We start from the raw sequence: 21,459 nt of genomic DNA on the forward strand, positions 1-21,459 counted from the left end.
AAATTAATGTCATTGTTAACGCGCTCTCAAATTTCACATATAAAGGTCCGGTGTAATTGTATTAGTGTAAGTAAGATATTAGTTTTGTGTATCTGAATAGTGTTCGCATGTTGTGGTGCTAATAAGATATTTTGTGTATCTAGAGAGTACAATTTGTATTGTATTGTATGACACTGGTACACTACAGCAGTGATGTCAGGTGTCAATAATGCATGACATTGGCACATTTCGTGATAGTGATGTCACGTGCTAATAATATAAGGACATGTAAAGAAAAATTAACACATGTTCTTATATTATTGGCATGAAACGGTTCCGCAGCGATGTACTGGTGATGTTAGTCAAAAGAGCACGGTTGATTATCGTGGCTTTTGGAGATTTAATGTGCGATTTGACCATAACTTACGTGTTTTCCTCATAATTTCAATGTCCCTTCATAGGTAGAAGACTCTCTTCACTTATTCAATCTTTTTTTCATCTTTGATTTTGGTAAAAAAGAAATCATTAGGGTTCTACAAAGAAAAAAATCAACTGCATACACATGTTGTTTTTTAATTTTTCTTTATGTGTAGTTGTTATCATTATTATTATTTTAAAAATATGATCAGTTGGTGGCTTAACCATAACAATGCACTCTTCTGAGAGCTGAGAATATTCATATAGGCATTTCAGCCTCCCTTTGATCATCATCATGTGAATCACACACGACATGAATTGATCCCAGAACATGCCGCATAAAATACGTGCCTGAAATTCATCTCCAACCACTTCTTTATGTGTAGTTAATAGTTAATGCATGAAGTGCTTTTTGAATGAATATCTTATGACCAGTGGTCCATGAAATGTCCATCTCCAATTTTCAATGCCAAAATCATGAATTTGTGTACATTTATATCCTATAACATTGAAAACAAAAATTATATGTCATTTCAACCTTTTATCTCGTCAAATGTTGGGTCAGATGAAAAATACATCATATCTAAGTTTTTATCAATTAAATTATTGAAAAAATTTTAGACAATAATGTCATAAAATATAAAAAAATTTCAGTTCACTTGCTATTATATTTGTGTTAAAATATTGGAGGAAACTAAAAAAATTAAGGTATAATACAAAGCAAAACCCACCGTGAGAATACTAGCTTACACGTAATGAATCTTTTTTATTTTATCGTTAAGTTCTAGTCAAATAATCTTTACTTTTTTGACATATGCAGGTTTTCAATAACTCCTTCACCTAGAGAAACTTACATAATCGGTGAGAATTCAGAAGCCTTTGGTTTTAGATGCAAACGTTGAGTTTATACATCTTGAAAAATACGTTTTCGATAACTCCTGTTTGCCTTATGACGTAATCATGCGCCCTTCATATTTCCTTATATTTGTTGTGACAGTTTTCTCAACAAAAAAAAAAATCTAAAAATAAAATTGATGTCCTTTTTGGTGGTTTTAAAAATAATCAGTATTTCTCAAATTGTTTGTTTTTAATTTCTTTTTGGTGCATGGAATTTTCTGGGTAAATTACATTTTACCTCCTAGTGCAATTGCAATCTCATAGAGCATCTTTAAATATTTCAATTCTGCACACAAACTTATATTTAATTACAATTTCATATATCCGTCTTATTTTCTGCCAATTCTTAATTGTCTACATAAGGTCCCACTCTATTTCCAACTAGACTTCCACAGACTCACAACCCAAATAAAAAACACACCCTTGTCAATAACCAATTTAAAAATTAAATTAACATAATTTTTTTGAGTTCTTGTTCTTGGGCTGATGAACGCCAAAACTTTATGGGTTCTCTCTTCTTGTTCCCGTCATCTTATGCACATGCCACAAATTCTGTCTCGAATTATAAAATTACTTCAATCCAATATTCATTCATCGCTTGCAGATGGTAGCAGTGGTGTGGCAGTGCTAATGAGTCCTAACAAGAACATGGTGCTCGTTCAGGATCAGTGTGAGAGCGGAAGAAGGCTGGTTCGACAACGGAAGGGGAATCGTGACTAAAAGTAGATACAGAAGTTCGAGGGCGATCAGAATGTGAATCTATATTTGCATAATAAGAAAGAAGGAGGTGGTCAATTTGTCTAGGCTCTCCTCATCCCCAAATCTAAAATTTCGTAAAAAAACCAAAAGCTTATAATTTCTCAGCAAGCAAACCACTCCAAATTTATCGTCGTCTAATCATTTAATAATTGCAGTTTCCGTAACATTGAAAACATGTGGAAGGCGGGATAGAAGCGCGACGCAGAGTTTTGCTTTCTCAAGGAACAATTTGGCCTCGTCCATTAAGCAATTGCCATCCAATTCCTTCTCTTCCTACGTTTTTAGGGTTAGACTTTTTGTTCACTTAAAATTCCTTTATTAATCCCTAATAAAGTACAAGTTAATTGCAAGAACGTTTGGTTGGAGAGCTGAGCAAGATGAAAATTTGGGTTGTCACCAAAATGTGGGTTTTACGCTTGTCACATCATCACTTAAGTTATTTTGACAGATTAATTAACTAACAATTGTATGAAATTACAACTAAATACAATTATACAAGTTTTGGTATGAAGTTAAAATGTTTTGAAGATGTTGTATGAGATTAAAATTACACCCAAACTCGAGGGTGCAAAATATAATTTACCCAAATTTCTTTGTCATCTATGTCCATTTGATGTGCAAATTTTTTGTATTATAGATGGGGTGTCTCATTACTTGTCATTATTCTTTCATTTGATGTTCCACTCCTGTCAATCTACTGATCCAATTTCTTATGGAAAACGAACGAAAATTGTATGTATCATATATTAGTGTGTATTTTGTTGTCGCAATAAAGATTGTTGTTATTGTTTAAAAAAGAAAAATAAAATAAAAGTACAAATAAAATGAAGATTAGGAAGGGACTTTCGCAGGGCGCTGTAATAAAGAGAAAATCTTTATACATGACCAAATATAAAAAGAAAATGTAAAAAAAACTTTTCACATGCGCTCATTGTGACATCCCACATCGTCCAGGGGAGTGATCCTTAAATGTATATTCCCATCTCTACCTAGCACGAGGCCTTTTGGGAGCTCACTGGCTTCGGGTTCCGTAGGAACTCCGAAGTTAAGCGAGAAGGGGGCTAGAGCAATCCCATGATGGGTGACCCACTGGGAAGTTGCTCGTGAGTTCCCAAAAACAAAACCGTGAGGGAATGGTAAGCCCAAAGCGGACAATATCGTACTGAAGGCCAGTAAGAATTATATATGAGATAGGGAAAACAACATTGATTTATATATAAGGATTACAGGAGATAGGGTTGGGCATAACCACCCGAACAGCATCGGCAGCTTGGTTTGGTTGATTTGATTTGATTTGATTTTTATTATTTTCGGTGGTTAAACCGAATCGCACCGCCCTTAATCAGTTTGGTAATCTGTTCCCAAAATTCTTAAGGTGCAATTAATCGAACCGACCCACATACATTTAATTTGTTTTTTTAATCATAATTAATATGTGTAGTAATATAAATGGTTAATTATTTACGAGTTACCGTGTTTTTGCCACATGAAAACAAAACCTAATTAGTTTAAGAGTCCCTTTGCAGAAGGACAGGGAGACAATTTGGAGAAGGCAACAACTACTGCTTTGGTGCTCTTCTTGGGCTGCTTCATTTGTGCTTTCCTTTGAGCAATCACTTATATCGGTGCTACGTTTATATCTTTTGAGAGAAACTTGTCATGTATTTTTGTCTTCACACAAACCGAGAACTGATCTAAACCAACCCGCCAATGTCAGTTAACGGACCGGATCGATTTTAGACGCAGCTTGGTCGGTTTCAGTTTGTAATTTTGCCCAACCGACTAGATCGGTTTGGTTTTGATTTTGGCCCAAAATCAACCCATGACCATCACTTGGAGGGCAATCAGAGTCGCGTGGGCAGGTGTTCATCATCTATAGAAAACGATATCTAATGCAAAACTTCCATGGTTAGCTTGGATTCCAAGGGTACATAGCCTGCAAATGTGATTATGTCCAAACAGTTGGGCCTAATACGTACAACCCTTTACTTTCATTAAAAACACAAAAATACAAACCCCCATTCGGAAAATGATAAAAACATACTAAAGACGAAAAGTGATTCCTTGTTCTTGCGTTTACCTCTTTTTCAAACAAAAAAGTATCTCTCATTTTTAGAATTTAGTAGGCAACATAATTCCTAACTATATTGAGTTGGGTGAGCAAAAATTGAATTTTATATGTGTTGTTTTCCACTTCATTTTTTTTTAACAACGATTTTATCTACACTAAAGGGGACGAGGGTAGACTTAGCCTCACAATGAACTAGCAATAATATGGTTCAAATTCTCATTTGGCGAGAATCCACCTTAAGACCTCTCACTTACAAGTGAAGAGAAATACCACTAGACCGTAGTACTTAGTAGCACCTAGGGATGACAATTTAACCCGTCAAATCCAATCCCCGATCCAAATGGTTCGGTTTCGGGTAAAAATTTCAAGTATTTTATGGTTATGGGTAACCGTTTGGTAAATTTTTCGGTTTCGGGTTCGATTATGGTTATTAGGGTATCCGTCCCAAACCCATACTTGAAACCGAACCATTTCATCTATGAATAAAAATATACAAATATTTATTATATGAAAAGGGGTTGTTAATAATCATGCATTATTAAATATGAAATTAATTATTTACTTTTATATCATTAATAATAAGAATTATATGCTTATAATTTTTAAGAGTGTAAATGTTTTCTTAGTAATATAAATTTTTAATATTACTTATTAGATGCATTGTATCAATTGTATTAATAATAGCAATTTAATATCATTTTTTTAAATATTCTTCATTTAGTTAATAATATAAATAAATATATAAATATCATAATGGGGAAAACCGTTCCCCGATCAAAAATCCGTCACTTGACGGGTTCGGTTATGAGGAAAACCCGTTCGAGGATTCTATGTGTTTGGGTTCGGGAAAAATATACAAATTCGGGTATAGGGATGACACATTCAAACCCAGTCTGCCCCGTTGCCATCCCTAGTGGCACCTCCTCTTTAACTATGCCAATTTTATTCCTAGTGCGTTAGCAAATGTAATATACTCAGCTTGAAACAATTTTACTGTAAATTATACTAAGTTACGGCACATATTGCATTTATTGACACACAATGAAGGAATTTTTTTTTTAGAGGAACGAAATCTTATAACACGTGTATATGAAAATAACCCTCAATTTGGACGAATTATTTATAGAATTAGTGACGAGATTACATTGACATGAATTGAATTTGCTAAAAGAGTATTGAAAGAAAAGAAAATAAACTTTCATAATATAGACTAATTTTCTGTTGTAGAAAAAAGTATTTTATTCACGAAAATAATGTATTACAAGATCAAAACAATTCACAGTTAAAACGGTTCATCCAAAACTCAAACGTGAAAATTAAAAAGCGCCAGGTCCGCAATAAGAAAAAAAAATCGGTTTTACTCATCCTACGGCCACAAATAACAGGAGAAACACGTCTACTTGATCCACCGTCCACGATAGGAATTAGAATTTCGGCAGAGAAATCCCCAAATTTTCCTTTCTTTTTCCTTTCTACTTTCCCAACGGCCAGACAGAAAAAATAGTAACGTGCAACTGACAAAAACTGTGGGGGACGGATGAGGAAGCCGAGCACGAAAACTGAGAAATTTGCGGGACGACGACCTCTCTCTCACCCCATGGATGCTCAAGGTCTCTCTCTACAACTGGTAAAATTTTTGAATTTTTATTCCAATTTCGCTCACTGGGTTGTCCAATTTACAGAGAAAGAGTTGGTTCGTGAATTCGAGAAGAGTCAAGCTCAACAGTATCGTTTATGGAGGGTATAGTTTCTCTCTAACTAAAACAAGTTTACATTTTATTACGTTTTGGTTTCTTACAAAGTATGAAGTAATTTTCTTGCCGATTCTGATTTACCATTGAAATTTACCATTTTTGTACAGCACAGGCATGAAAGTGGGCTTTTTTTTTTTTTTTTTTTTTTTCCGATTACGTTTCGATTAATCCTTTGGGATCCATTGGATTTCAATTAGGATGTGTTTTTTGTAATATTGATTATTAACAATGAGACTTAATACAACTAGTGATTATGTGGTATCTTCAATCAGTAATAGTAAGGATAGCGGTTCTAAGATCAAGTTGGAAAATTTCACCGGGTAGAGCTTGTTTTTGTTGAAAGGATTAGATATAAGTTGTGGGTTGAGTGCATTTTTGTTGTTAAAGGGATTAGATTAGCCGACCCCACTTAGTGGGAAAAAACTTTGTTGTTGTTGTTGTTGTATGAAACCTCGGACATTTGACTCGAGGCATGTCGTATTTTCTTGTCTTTCTTAAAGGATGAATCTTTAATTTTCATTTTGGGTCGCTCTAATATCGATAATGACATTGTTTAACGCCATGGAGTCAGGTGGGCAACTACTGGCAAAGTTGGTAGCTATGTTTTTGAAAAATATATTTACTTACTCCATGAACTGTCATATTTTGTTGTTGATCAACGGCGTTTTGATGCTTACTTCATGGATGAGATTTTGTTCGTGGTTGATAATATTTGCAGGTGATTTTCCAATACTATCATTAGTAGAGTCGTGCCATCAGTCATGATATGGTTGTAGCGTTATAGTTTAATTGCTCAACCAACTTAGAATAATATATTTCTTATTGTTGGTTCTTTCGGAATTCTGTATACGAGATATACCTGACTTGTTTCAGGTGGGAATAGGCAATACAGTATGTGTGTTATATACTCCATGTATATTTTTCGGGTTTTGAACCTAATCCTGTGATTATTCACTGTTGAGGAAGTAAGCTTAGCATAATGTGTCTATGCTTAGATGGCTGTCTTCTACATTATTTTGATATGAGATAATTAACTATTTAAAAATTTAACAGATTGGGTAGTTGTTGTAGCATGTTCACTAGCAATCGTAGGATTACTTCCATTCAAAGCATCACCGGCGATGGACTTGGTTGTACTTACAGTTTTCTGATTGAATACATGCTGAGGTATGTTTACTTCTCAAACTCACACATTCTAACATGAGTTATTTATCTTTTAATCTTGACATTTTTTCTTTATCACCATAACAAGTCTTCGAAACTGAGTACGATGAAAATTTGAGTGGAAGGTAGCTAAATAGAAAGAAATATAACTATTACATTAGAATAAGATCTTATTTCCTTATATGTCTTTCATTCATCCCTTGAGACAGTGGCCATTTATTCATTTGACTGGTGCGAAACTTGACATAATGTGCAATTCATTTTTTGTGTTGTAACATGGGTACACTTGCATTTTTAGTTTCTGATTTGTGTTCAATTTGTTTTCATCTTGCATTGCTCAGTTTCTCTTGAGGTAAAAATTAATTTTCAACAAATATGATACTTGTGCAGATTGTCAAGGGTTCGCTCGGATGTAATATGGCTTCCATTTGGACCTCTAAGGTATGTTAAATCTGATTCATGTGTTCTTGTCCATAAGTTGCCCATGCAACTTTTAAATTTATTCATGACCCATATCTGGAATTGCAGTGGAGTTGGACTGACTGTGTACGTTGACCACCTGCTAACTAATTCATCAGAAGAGATAAGAAAACTTTGAGGCTATGTTTATGCTTACAAAGCTATCCGAACCTTGTGTATGTTTATCTATGGTAATTCTCTTTAATCACATTTTATAAAATTAATTTTGAATCAACTAATTGTATTCTGTGAGCTCCGTTTGTGTCCTTGGTAATTTGTTTTGGTTCAAACATCAATCCTATTGCTAGATTATTATTTTAGTAATTCAATTCAATGAAGTGGAATTGGAAAATTAAAGCTGGAGGTTCTGAAAAAAGTTATTGAAAGAGTAAACACTTTGGTTGTACTTGTGTGTTTTTCTTGGAAGTCACTTCTTGCTGGAAGGTAGGGTGCATAGATAGATACCAAAGTGGCCAATTAGATGATAAGTAAACGCCTTTTTATTTTGGTCCAACAGAAGCATACAAGAAGGTAGGGGAAAAAATTAGAATTAATACAGGGAAGTGGGATTTTGGTCCCTATGAACGACTAAATATTAGAGATTGTATTGCACCAAAATAAAATTTAAAAAATTAGTGATTGTATTAGAGTCGAACACTTTAATCTATCCTCTGTGAATTTAGTCTTAGAGGCCTTTGATTCTGCCCTCCTTTAAAGTTCCCTCCTTCAAGAATGAATCACCTTTCACACCACATGGAAACATTCACATATTAATGGAGTTTCATAATGTTTTCGGGTTCCTATTCACATGGTGTTCTGGTGGTTGTCCTCATCTATTGTAGCGGTTCATGTAAACGGAGTTAATTCAATGAGTTTCCAGTGACCTGGTTCCTCTTTACCGTTGTTTCTGAATGAATTTTGCTTTATTAATTCAATTAACTTTATTAATTTGCTTTTAATGCAGCTTGGGCTGTATGAATTTGCAGGCTTCAAACAATGGGGATGTGCAGGCTTCATGTCACCAGGATATCATAAAAGATCACAAAGATTACTTAAGAGAGTAGTTTTAAACGATATTTCTTTGTAATGTCTATAAACATAGACAATTAGAGAGATAGTGATGAGGGGATATCTGTAAAGATACATTTTATAGTGAAAAAGCACTGTCTAAACAAGGAGGGGAGAAGTTATACTTTTTCTTCGACTTTTAGCGGCGATTTATTTAACCGCTGCCTAAAACACCTTTGGCCGCGGTTAGTGACGGAAATCGTCGGTAATTCTTTTAGATACGATGGAAGCCCTGAAATGGTCATTAAAAGTAGGAAAACGGTCGCTAAACACTGGAAATCGTCGCTAAAGACGAAAAACTGTCATTTAAACTCAAAAACAGTCTACTTTCTGCTGATTGAAGTGTTTTTCCTCCGTTCTTCAGTAGAAAACCTATTTTCCTTTCCATAAAATACTATAAGAAATTCAGTAAGCCAAAATCTAATAATATTTATTAGTTATTTCCTCAAGATTATATTTACAATTAACAAGGAAGACAATAAACATGTATTATCTCAATAATATCATGTGTAATAAACATGAAGCCTCCATCTAAATGGGTTCTCTTCGAGATGCTTGTCTAGTAGCCTTCATTGCTTGAGTTCGAATCCCACCAACTCCATTTTTTAGTCATTCATTTTCACCTCAGGGAAAAGAAAAAAAATTAGACAAGCTATGACTCGATGAGATTGGCAACATAAAAACGCGACCAATGCCAAGAAAGAAAAGGGCAACACCATCAACATCATGTAGAAATGGATTCCAGCGTATTTTCTTGAATTAATTACTTTCTTAAAGCCACTGAAATGATCGCTCGACGTTACTGTACTTCCGCCACAAGGCATGAGATGAGAAGAAAATTGGGGAGCTTGCTTGCTGGTGAAGGCACTAAATATAATAAAATAAATAAATAGGCTTTATTTTATTTTACCAAAATAAGGCATACAATCGTTGCAGTCCCCCCATGTAAGTAAAGTATGGTTATATTTCATATTGTCAACTACAAATCACAACTGTGTAGTTCGCTTAAAAATTATAAAACCGTTAATGTGGCCCGTATGTGGTAGAAAATTAGAAGAGTCGCGCATGAGATCAAAACAACGCATAGTTAAAACGGTTTATTAAAAACTCAAATGTGAATATTGAGAAGAAAGACGTCATCTTAAGAAGAAGAAGTTTTAACGAAAAATCCACGGTACTGTTCACTTTAACGAAAAATCATATTTTTACATTAAAAAGTTAATCTTAATACTATTTACTTTACTATTTATTTTATCTTTATCATTAAAACTCAAATCTTTCTATTAGTTTTCTTGAAAAGAATCAGTTGCGGGAATAACAAAAAGCACCAGGTCCACTTTCCCAACGGCCAAACAGGAAAATTAGAAACCTTCAACTGAGAAGAACTGGGAGGGATCGATGCCGACCACAAAAACTGAGAAATTCGCAGGACGATGACCTCTCTCTCCGCATGGATGCTCAAGGTCTATCTCTTCCCCCTCTCTCTCTACAATTGGTAAAAAATTTGAATTTTTATTCCAATTTCGCTTACTGGGTTGTCGAATTTACAGAGAAAGAAGAGTTGGTTCGTGAATTCGAGAAGATTCAAGCTCAACAGAATCGTTTATGAAGGATAAATTTTCTTTCCAAATAAGGTTACATTTTTTTACTTTTTGGTTTCTTACGAAGTATGAAGTAATTATCTTGCTAATCCTGATTTTACCTTTGAAATTTACCATTTTTATTGGTTTACAGTTACAGCACACGCATGACAATGGGTTTTTTTTTTTCCCGATTACGTTTCGATTAATCATTTGGGAATCATTGGATTTCAATTAGGATGTGTTTTTAACTTTTTAGTAATTTATTGTTAATGAGACTTAATGCAAGTGATTATATGGTATCTTCAATCACTAATAGTGAGGATAGCGGTTTGAAGATCAAGTTTGTTGAAAGGATTTAGAAATAAGTTGTGGGTTGAGTGCATTTTTGTTGTTCATGAAACCTGGGACATTTGAGGCGTGTCGTATTTTCTTGTCATTCGTAAAGGATGAATCTTTTATCTTCATTTTTGGCGCTCTAATATCGATAATCAGATTGTTTAACGCCATGGAGTTAGGTGGGCAACTGCTTGTTATATGTGATTTCGTGGATATGTTTTTATCAAAAATATTTTTACTCCACGAAGTGATATGTTCTGTTTTTGACCCGGATGGCAACTACTTGTTCTATGCGAAATTCATAGCTATGTTTTTGAAAAATGTATTTACTCACTCCATGAACTGTCATATTTTGTTGTTGATCAACAGCGTTTTCATTCATACTTCATGGTGGAGATGTATTCATGGTCGACAATATCTGCAGGTGATTTTCAAATACTTATCATTAGTAGAGTCATGTGCCATCAGTCATGATATGGTTGTAGCAGTATAGTTTAGTTGCTCAACCAACAAAGAATAATATATTTCTTATGGTTTCTTCTTTCGGAATTGTTTCATGTGGGAACAGGCAATACAGTATATGTATTATACTCCATGTATATTTTTTCGGGTTTTGAAACCGAATCTTTAATTATTCACTGTTGAGGAAGTAAGCTTAGCGTGATGTGTCTATATGCTTAGATGGCTATCTTTTACATTATTTTGGTATGAGATAATTAACTATTTAAAAATTTAACAGACTGGGTAGTTGTTGTAGCATGTTCACTCAGCAATCATAGGATTACTTCCTGATTCAAAGCATCACCGCCATTGGACTTGGCTTGCAGTTTTCTGGTTGTATTACATGCTGAGGTATGTTTACTTCTCAAAGACTCAAACTCGCATATTCTAACATGAGTTATTTATCTTTTAATCTTTGACATTTTTTCTTTGTCACATAACAAGTCTTCTATATAAATATTGACAACTTAGGAACTTATAAACTGAATACGATGAGAATTTGAGTGGGAGGTAAATCAATAGAAAGAAATATAACTATTTCATTAAAGTAAGATCTTATTTCCTTGTGTATCTTTCATTCGTCCCTTGAGACAGTGGGCCTTCATTCATTTGACTGGTGCAGAAACTTGACATAATGTGCAATTCATTTTTTGTGTTGTAACATGGGTACATCTGCATTTTGGTTTCCTATTTGTGTTCAATTTGTTGTCATCTTGCATTGCTCTTAAGTTTCTCTTGAGGTACAAATTAATTTTCAACAAATACGATACTTGTGCAGATTGTCAAGGGTTCGCTCGGATGTAATATGGCTTCCATTTGGACCTCTAAGGTATGTTAAATCTGTTTCATGTGTTCTTGTCCATAAGTTGCCCATGCAATAATTTATTCATGAACCGATATCTGGAATTGCAGCGGAGTTGGACTGACTGCGTACGTTAACCATCTGCTAACTAATTCATCAGAAGAGATAAGAAAACTTCGAGGCTATATGTATGCTTACAAAGCTATCTGAACCTTGTGTTTGTTTATCTGTGGTAATTCTCTTCATTCACATTTTATAAAATTATAAAACTAATTTTGAATCAATCAATTGTATTTTGTGAGCACCGTTTGTGTCCTTGATATTGGTTTTGGTTCAAACATCAATCTTATTGTTAGATTATTTTAGGAATTCAATCAATGAAGTGGAATTGAAAAATGAAAGTTGGAGGTTTTGAAAAAAATTATTGAAGAGTAAACACTTTGGTTGTAATTGTGTGTTTTTCTCGGAAATCACTTCTTGCTGGAAGGTAGGGTGCATAGATAGATACCGAATTGGCTAATTAGATGATAAGTAAATGGGATTTTATTTTGGTCCAACGGAAGCATACAAAAGGTAGGGAAACAAAAAGAAAGTAATACAGGGAACTACAGGGAAGTGGAATTTTGGTCCCTACTAAATATTAGCGATTGTACTGCACCAAGATAAAATTTAAAGAATTAGCGATTGTATTAGAGTCAATCACTTTAATCTATCCTCTGTGGATTTAGTATTAGAGGCCTTTGATTCTGCCCACCTTTAAAGTTCCCTCCTTCAAGAATGAATCACCTTTCACACCACATGGAAACATTCACATATTAATGGAGTATCATAATGTTTTCGGGTTCCTATTCACATGGTGTTCTGGTGGTTGTCCTCATCTATTGTAGCGGTTCATGTAAACGGAGTTAATTCAATGAGTTTCCAGTGACCTGGTTCCTCTTTACCGCTGTTTCTGAATGAAGTTTGCTTTATTAATTCAGTTAGCTTTATTAATTTGCTTTTAATGCAGCTTGGGCTGTATGAATTTGCAGGCTTCAAACAATGGGGATGTGCAGGCTTCATGTCACCAAGATTTCATAAAAGATCACAAAGATTACTTAAGAGAGTAGTTTTAAACGATATTTCTTTGTAATGTCTATAAACATAGACAATTAGAGAGATAGTGATGAGGGGATATCTGTAAAGATACATTTTATAGTGAAAAAGCAATGTCTAAAGGAGGGGAGGAGAAGTTAAACTTTCTCTTCGACTTTTAGCGGCGATTCATTTAACCGCTGCCTAAAATACCTTTGCCGCGGTTAGTGGCGGAAAAAATCGTTGCTAATTCTCTTAGATACGATGGATGCCCTGAAATGGTCATTAAAAGTAGGAAAACGGTCGCTAAACATGGAAATCGTCGCTAAAGACGAAAAACTGTCATTTAAACTTAAAAACTGACTACTTTGTGCTGATTGAAGTGTTTCCCCCCGTTTTTCAGTAGAAAACTTATTTTCCTTTCCATAAAATACTACAAGAAATTCAGTAAACCAAAATCTAATAATATTTATTAGTTATTTCCTCAAGATTTTATTTACAATTAACAAGGAAGACAATAAACATGTATTATCTCAATAATATCATGTGTAATAAACATGAAGCCTCCGTCTAAATGGTTTTTCTTCGAATAATTATGTCTTTTCTATCATTTCGATTACGAATCTAATGTTGTCTTCTATTGATTTAGAAACGATTGTGATTATACTTTGTAGTCTGCAAAGTTTTTTGATTAAATACACTAATGACTCGTATAGTCGAGACGCTTGTCTAGTAGTCTCCATTGCTTGAGTTCAAATCCCACCGACTCCATTTTTCCGTCTTTCGTTTTCTCCTTAGGGTAAAAAATAGACCAGCTATGCCTCAAAGAGACTGGCAACATAAAAACGAGACCAATGCCAATAAAGAATAGGGAAACACCATCAAAATCATGTAGAAATTGATCCGAGCAAATTATCTTCAATTAATTACTTTCTTAAATCAACAGAAAATGATCACGCGACGTTACTGTAATCACGCCACAGGGCATGAGATAAGAATAAAAATTGAGAGCTTGCTTGCTGGTGAAGGCATAGAAGTTAAAGCAATAAAGAACCAAAAAAAAAAAAAAAAAAGAAAGGCTGAAGAGAGTTTGGGTGAAGGAGGATCTTCTGCAAAAAATTGGAAAGCTTGGTTTAGCAAATGAAGCAAAAAATATCTCACAAAATTGCAGATAAATAAAATAGGACCTTGATGAAAGGAGAGATAAATAAATGTTCTTATTACAACAACAACCACTGAGTCTCATTACACTAAGTGGAGTCAGCTGTATGAATTATGGAACGTCGTCACACTTAGCATTGCGCAAGTCTTCTGTTTACATTAATAAAATGTTTCATGCAACAACATTTTATAGAAAAATTGGTGAAATTTAATCCTGGAGGCTGCCTTTGTTATTTAAAGAATAAATTATATAAAAAAATTCCAAAAATTTGCAAAATCCTCAAAAACCAGTGTAATCCGTTCCTCTTAACATTCGGCACAATACCAATTCTCTTCTCGGCACTGCATCCAAAAGTAGTATGTAGAATTAGAAAGTACTTCTGAAATAAGTAACTTATTTTCTAACGACTAAAAAACCATGTACTTCTTTGAAAATAAAATGATGGAAACTAAATATAATAAAATAAAATAAAATAAATAGGCTTTATTTTTTTACCAAAATAAGGCATATAATCGTTGCACTCCCCATGAAAGTAAAGTATGGTTATATTTCATTTTGTATTAGAAGAGTCATGCCTGAGCCACATTGATTTTGACGAACTTAAGATGGGGGCAAGTTAGACAAAAAACGTCAATCAACAAATTTCATCTATATTTCTGACATGCGGATTAAATATGACAAATTGTCACATGACATCCTTAGAGTTTTATTTTAAATTTTCACGTTTTTGAATGAATTTCTATCAGTTCCATCAAATAGAACCAATATTGATATCGATATATCCATTGATATTTCTACAAATTTGTATATCGATATTTTATACATTGCTCAACATGCAACTTAACCGTAGTTTCGGCAAGCACTATGATTAAAGAAAGAAAACAAGTATTTTTATGTTTTACCTTGGTACTTTTCTTCTGTGTTAGACTCGACGTGATCATGTTCATGTAAATAGTACTCCACCATTTTCCAATGTGTTCTCTTTGCACGCGAAAGACTACTTGTTCTCGAGAAGTAAGTGAGAGAGATCTTGGAGGCAAAGGCATTGCCATCCTCATCGCAGATGGGATCTTCTGATCCGTTCGGTTTCCAAAACCCTAATCCATTTCCAACTACTCGGATTGATCTTCTTTGGGATGCATGACTACTTTCACTTTGATGGATGAAGAAAAACCATTCTCTCTCCCCACAGGAGAACGTCACTGCATGCAAGGAAATTATAGGGTAATGCAAAATTATATAATGGTTAATAAATTGGGATTGAGATCCACTTAGGACTTAAGTGTCCGGAGTTTGCGGACTGTGCCGACCGCTTAATTTCAATCATACGGAGCTCATTAGCCCATCACACTGGCCAACTTCACAAAAAAAACTCAAAAACTTGAACGGTCCGGATCTCTTTCACTCTAACTTGAATGGTCCGGATTTCTTGGTCTGTGGGCTCTAGACACTAAAATCCAGAGGAGATCTCATTCCAATAAATAATACTCATATAAAAGAAAGGGTAAATGCCAAGAGCTCAAATTGCTAAACCAAATGATGTGGACGTTGATGATTGAATTATTGTTTAAGTGTTGACTAACGTGCTTATTTCCTATTGGTAACACATCATTTAGTTTAAATATTTGGTCACCTTAACATTATCCTAAAATAAAATGCTAGATATACATATAGATATATTCGTGTGTATGTGTGTGTGTGTGTGTATATATATTCATACAAGACTTTTGGTCGAAATATACAGTGCCATGCACGTACGCAACGACTTAAGTTTTTATTTGCTTTCGTTCTGTTTGTGATTTTTTTGACTCCGAAAATATGTGTGTTGTGTGGTGCTACATATTCATATATGTGTGTGTGTGTGTATCACTAAGTTGTACGCCTTTCACTTTCATAAAATATGTGTGTGTGTGTGTGTTTCACTAAGTTGTTGGCCTTTCACTTTCAGATACGTTAACTTTTCTTGCAGTTTCTATAATTTTTTTTAAATTTTTTAAAACTTTATGTTTAAAGCATTAAGTGGTATATGAGAATTTGTATTTTCCAAAAACTAGTCATTACCTATATTTTTTTTATTTGTTAACAACGTCTAATCTCTTTTGTATTTTTGTTGGGACAAAGTACACAGCAGCTAATTAGTTTCACTATTTTTCTGATTGAAAATTTCCTTTAGAAAATATGATTGTATTTACGTATACATTTCATCCTCAATCTCTATGTATTTTAGTTAGACCTAATTACTATTACCAAGTACACTTTGTGCTTCATCAGGGCAAATTTTCTCCCCTCTACATTTTGTGACACATGCGTATCACGTGATAAGAGAGATACTAACTAGAGATAGTGCTCTAGTAGTACCCAAGAATCCGGTCCTCCAAGCAACATGAAAAAGACATGGACGACTTAGAAATAGACTCTAAAAGACATTGAGTACTTGGAGCTAACAGAAGACTTGATGCAAAACCGAGCGTAGTGGCGCTCTAGAATTCATTACTGTTATTGTTGTATATAAGCAAATTTTACCTGGAATGTACAATCGATCGATCATCATATAACACATGGATCTAATCGGATCATATAACCGATTTTAAAGTGTTAATTATGTCATACATATATACATACATCATGTATAGACACTGAGCAAACAAAATAACCATACGAAAATATTTATTCTAAAAGAACCAAATATAAATCATCACAAATATATATACCTAGATTCTTAGGATGTCCGCCATAGAATCCGGCCGCATCGATCTCTCGAATTTCTTGTGCAGCTGGTACAGCCCGATGAAATACCTTGTTCATTAGATAATGAGTGACCAACTCTTCATCCGTTGGCATAAACCTAAAGCCGACCGGCAGCTGGTCTGAGTTGATGATCATTTCCGAGTCCGATTGGCCGATGACGGATCAAATTAATCTGTGATCTAGCTTGGAAGAAATGATCTCGGAGTTGTGGTGGCACAGAGAACTCAAGTAAGTTTAAGCTGGAATGGTGCATATATATAGAGAGATAGTAGCTTGTGTAGGTGGCAGGTTTGGAGTTAGTGAAGGTAATTGAATCCGAGTAGAACTTTGATTACAAAGACATAACCAAATACACCTTTTTTCTCTTAATTTTGTTGTCATTTTCTTGTGTCTCATCTCCGAATCTCAAACTCCAGGGTAGACAGACTCAATAATCCGGATCATTCAAAAGAGAGAGAAATGAGGGCGTGATTTTTGTGTGAGTTGAGCAAGTGAAATTAGGTTAATGAGGACCGCATGATTTAAATTGAATGGTCCAGATTCTAAGTCCGTTAGCTCCGAAATTTTAGATTCGGAGATGATCTCAATACATATATACTTGGAAGCCTTTGAGCTTAAAGTGGTGTTTAGTTTTTTACTTTATTTTTCTGTGGGATGGATATATCTTGAGAAAAGAGACCTAGTCAATCAACCCTTTGTTTTACGTACATTATCAACCCAGGAAAAAAGAAATCCTACCAATATACAACCAAGCAGAAACTTTCAAAATTTAAATACATATTTTTCTTAAGAGTGTTTCTTCTTATTCAATCACATTTTTACCTGATAAGTTTTTTTTTTTTTAAATTAATTTTTTTTAATAAGCGTTCTAATATAATTAAGTCCCACGTACAAGTGACTTGCATTATTCTATTAGGGTTTGGGGCTCAATGGTGGAGCTAGAAATTTTTCATCGGGTGAGCTAGCTTAAAAATTAAAACTTTATAAACAAAGAAACTTAATACTGTATTTTTCACAATATCAGCTAGCTTAATAAAATTTTCACAAGGTGAGTTAAGAATTTTCGTTATTCAAACAAATTCAAACTTGTACATGTATAAGAAGAGATGAGAAAAAAGTTGTGAGAAAAAAGAGATGGTTTGTAAACTGTATTATATAATTAAACCGAGATAATTCGAATTAGTAACTAAATATATGGTGGGCTACATTAAAAAATCAGTAAAAATTACTGTAAAATTTTATTTTCTACCGAAAACTACCTAGGCTACAACCCAGGGTAGCCTTTAATGTGGCTCCGCTGGTGTTGGGGCTAAATGGCAAGGCCCTCCTTTTCATTTGGTCAACCCAATATAACTGTGTCGAGGTTGAGTATGATAACAAACAACGTTTGGATGTAGTTTTAAATGGCGAAAAATGCTTTTGATGAAAATGTTTTTGGAACCAATCATTCGTAAAAATGAAAGTGAATTATGGAAAAACACTTGAAGTGCTTCTTGCAAAAAGCACCAGTTGGAAGCACATAACTGGTACTTCTTGTAGGAAACACTTTAACATTTTTTGAAACCCAAATTATTTTCTCTAAAAGCACTTTTAACCATTTTAAAAGCACTTCCAAACGAGCCATATAATTCGTGACTTCATAGGCCAATATGAGATTTGATTTTAATTTTAAGGACGCTAGTATAATTACATAAGGGTAGAGCTATCCATACACCTCTTTTTACCTCCTACACACTTTTCTTAATTTTTGCTTGTTAGATTGATGAACTGAAGAAGATCAAAGAATATAAATTAACATGGGGTGTGTGGGGAGGTAAAAAAATATGTGTGAATAGCACAATCCTTACAAAAATGTTCTTTTGATCACTACGTGATGAATGAATGCAAGGTCACTCTCCATTAAATTGGATATTATGGTGAAAAATAAATTAATATTGTTATTTTAATCTCAATCCCTAATATCAAATTCAAAGATAGGTGACCAAAAAAACCTCGATTACCAGATGACCAAGAGACCGAGCCTTGGACTCATAATATGTAAGCCCATGTTTTTGACCCACAATACTTGGGCTTGAGTCTACCGTAGTCCCAAAAACCCAAAACTGAGATTCGAAGAAAAAATAACGAACGGGTTTCGTATTTTCCAATTGGGATCAATATGCTTCAACAGCCGAACCGCATAAAACCCTAATCCCAAACCTTGGTTACACTCCTCCCATACGCACAAGCCAGAAGAAGACTCGGACGTGCTCCGCCGCCGCAGCAAGCAGGAGAAGGAGAAGGAGAAGGTGAAGCAGAGCTTTACGTAATCGGAAGATGGAGGCGGCGAGAACAGTGAAGGACGTGTCCCCCCATGAATTCGTCAAGGCCTACGCCGCTCACCTGAAGCGCTCCGGCCGAGTCAGTCTCTATCTCTCATTTGTGTGCGTGTGCATATATCTGTGTTGTGTGGCTATGAGCTCGTTTGGAAGTGCTTTTAAAATGACTGAAAACGTTTTTCGTGAAAATATTTTTGGGACCAATCTTCCGTAAAAATAAAGTGAATCCTCAAAATGCACTTTGCAGGAAGCACTTTAAATACTTTTATAACCCAAAAACATTTTCGCCAAAATCACTGTCAGTTATTTTAAAAGCAAGAGCCCTATATATTTTAGGATCGATACACTTATTGTCATATGCACAGATTGCAAGCTTGGATAATCGCAACATTTGGTTTCAATTTTTGGTTCTCCAGCATTCGAGTTTGTTATAGTTTGTATGCTGAAACAAGTGTAAATTTGTGAAAAATGGGAGGCTGCGTTTGTTGTGGGTTTTGTTGGATCTCTTACATTGGTCAATTTGTGCGATTTTAAGAGAGGAAACTGAATTTTGGCTCGTAAAGGGAAAAGGAAATTGCTGAACTATAATGCTTCGGAAAAACACCGGATTGGATATGCCATTTTCGCTATTGAGTGGCGCTGAGGGAATGCGAGTGTTCAATTGTTATGAAAACATAGTAGATCCTTTGAAATTACTTTTATTTCTGCGTTGTGTTGTTTTGGTCTCTGAAAGGTTCATTAGCAATTAAGCATGTTATAGTCGTTTGTCTCACTTTCTTCGAGTGAACAAAAATTGCATACAACATGTGTAAACTACCGTTACGTTAGGCCCTTTAGTTGTGGCCATCAGTAATGGATGCTGGATTTTGTATCTTGTACCCGCTCTGGCTGCAAGTTCTTTAGTTTTGTTACGAAAGAAATCTTATTTAGCTGGTGTATCGTTCTTTTTTTTTTCTTTCCATTTCTGAAGACAAAAAACAGAAGTTCTTATAGTCACGTGATATCCTTGAAGGTAGAAACGTAATTGCCAGTAGGTTTACTTTGTTTAATGATTTTTTGTATATGATATCTCTTCACTCGCTAGTAGGTTTACTTTGTTGCCCCTTTTCAATGAGGAGTCTCTTCTCATTTCGCATGATAGATTGAGCTTCCTGACTGGACCGACATTGTGAAGACCGCTACATTCAAGGAGCTTGCACCGTACGACCCTGATTGGTACTACATCAGATCTGGTATGTGGAATTCTCTATCCCTTTCTCCACATATGCACAAAACCTTCCGCTAGTTTTGGTGTGATAAAACTGTTTACTGTGCGTATCTTAATCCGAATTTAATTATCTTTGCAGCATCCATGGCAAGGAAAATCTACTTGAGGGGTGGTCTTGGTGTAGGTGCCTTCCGTAGGATTTATGGAGGAAGCAAGAGGAACGGCAGTCGCCCGCCTCATTTCTGTAAAAGCAGTGGCGCTATTGCTCGTCACATTCTTCAACAATTGCAGAGGATAAACATCGTTGACGTTGACGCCAAAGGGTGAGTTCCTTTCACATAACTCTTGGTTTCATTATGACAAACGACAACGTGAATCGAAGTTTTTGTCGACTAAACTACTTGTATTCCTGTGTTTAGTGGAAGGAAAATCTCATCTAGTGGCCAGAGGGATCTCGACCAAGTTGCTGGACGGATCGCTGTCGCAATCTAAGCGGGTTACGTGAAAGTCTTGATTATGGATGCAAAACAAGTTAGAAAACTTTTTGCAGTTTTGCTTGAATGAGTAGATATAGGAAGGATTTTGATGTGTTGTGTCTTGGCACTTTTATGATCAGGAACATCGCTTCCTTCGTTATTCGGTTTAATTTTAAAGTGCTATGTTGAAATTGGTTTTCTCAATTTTAAGTTTTGTTACATGAACCCTTCTTACTCACCTACACAGTTTGGAGATGCATCTCTATAAAGTGCTTTTGCTAAGAAGTGCTTTTATTGGAAGTGTCTTTTACTTACAGAGTTACAGGCACGAGAAGTTTTTAATAAGCGACTTGGAAATTGAAATTGGAAGTATTGTTTGGAGCGTCTTTTTTAGAACACTTTTGCTCATAAGCATTTCTAGTAAAAGCGCTTCCATTAGAAGTATATTGAATTTTTTAGTAAAAATGCAAGTGCTTCTTCAAAAAGCACTTTCAGTCTTTGAAAGAAGCACTTGTGTGCTGCTTCTTAAAAGTTTTGGGGCTATTTTAAAAGCATTGGAAGTGCTTTGAAAATAACACTTTCAAATCAGCACAGGCAGTCCTAATAATGTTTGCAAAAAAAAGAAAAAAAAAAAATTACAAAGTGATTATGTGTTGAAGAAACACTTGAAATGCTTTTTGAAAG

The 21,459-nt window shown here is 34.7% G+C and overlaps 2 protein-coding genes and 1 long non-coding RNA gene across 11 annotated transcripts; all 3 read left to right on the forward strand.

Moving 5' to 3' along the window:
• Positions 1-5,526: 5,526 nt before the first annotated feature.
• LOC137711746 (uncharacterized) lies at positions 5,527-8,690 on the forward strand. 5 transcript variants are annotated; one of them, XR_015963330.1, is made up of 6 exons: positions 5,527-5,733; positions 5,806-5,864; positions 5,985-7,044; positions 7,432-7,482; positions 7,570-7,691; positions 8,465-8,690. XR_015963330.1 is itself a non-coding variant. In XM_088695395.1 (5 exons), exons 1-5 carry the CDS (start codon positions 5,725-5,727, stop codon positions 8,533-8,535), a joined length of 282 nt encoding a protein of 93 aa, XP_088551521.1. In that variant the 5' UTR covers positions 5,536-5,724; the 3' UTR covers positions 8,536-8,690. The 5 variants fall into 5 exon arrangements, 2 of the variants coding, with proteins under 2 accessions (XP_088551521.1, XP_088551520.1); XR_011065097.2 differs by having other exon boundaries at positions 5,551-5,733; positions 6,931-7,044; positions 8,487-8,690; XR_011065096.2 differs by having other exon boundaries at positions 5,556-5,733; positions 6,931-7,044.
• Positions 8,691-9,864: 1,174 nt separating this feature from the next.
• Positions 9,865-13,074, forward strand: LOC148696113 (uncharacterized). Of its 5 annotated transcripts, none has more exons than XR_015963333.1 (6): positions 9,865-10,031; positions 10,119-10,202; positions 10,857-11,339; positions 11,767-11,817; positions 11,901-12,022; positions 12,800-13,074. It is a non-coding gene; the product is annotated as an uncharacterized LOC148696113 (long non-coding RNA). The 5 variants fall into 5 exon arrangements; XR_015963334.1 differs by having other exon boundaries at positions 12,822-13,074; XR_015963331.1 differs by having other exon boundaries at positions 11,901-11,978.
• A 5,846-nt stretch (positions 13,075-18,920) lies between these two features.
• LOC137710709 (small ribosomal subunit protein eS19x) lies at positions 18,921-20,966 on the forward strand. The gene is made up of 4 exons (XM_068449813.2): positions 18,921-19,174; positions 20,234-20,324; positions 20,439-20,622; positions 20,719-20,966. Exons 1-4 carry the CDS (start codon positions 19,091-19,093, stop codon positions 20,789-20,791), a joined length of 432 nt encoding a protein of 143 aa, XP_068305914.2. The 5' UTR covers positions 18,921-19,090; the 3' UTR covers positions 20,792-20,966.
• The last annotated feature ends 493 nt before the right edge of the window (positions 20,967-21,459 follow it).

Source organism: Pyrus communis, chromosome 6, assembly GCF_041283825.1.
Source record: "Pyrus communis isolate YQ-2024b chromosome 6, ASM4128382v1, whole genome shotgun sequence".
NCBI classification, from domain to species: domain Eukaryota; kingdom Viridiplantae; phylum Streptophyta; class Magnoliopsida; order Rosales; family Rosaceae; genus Pyrus; species Pyrus communis.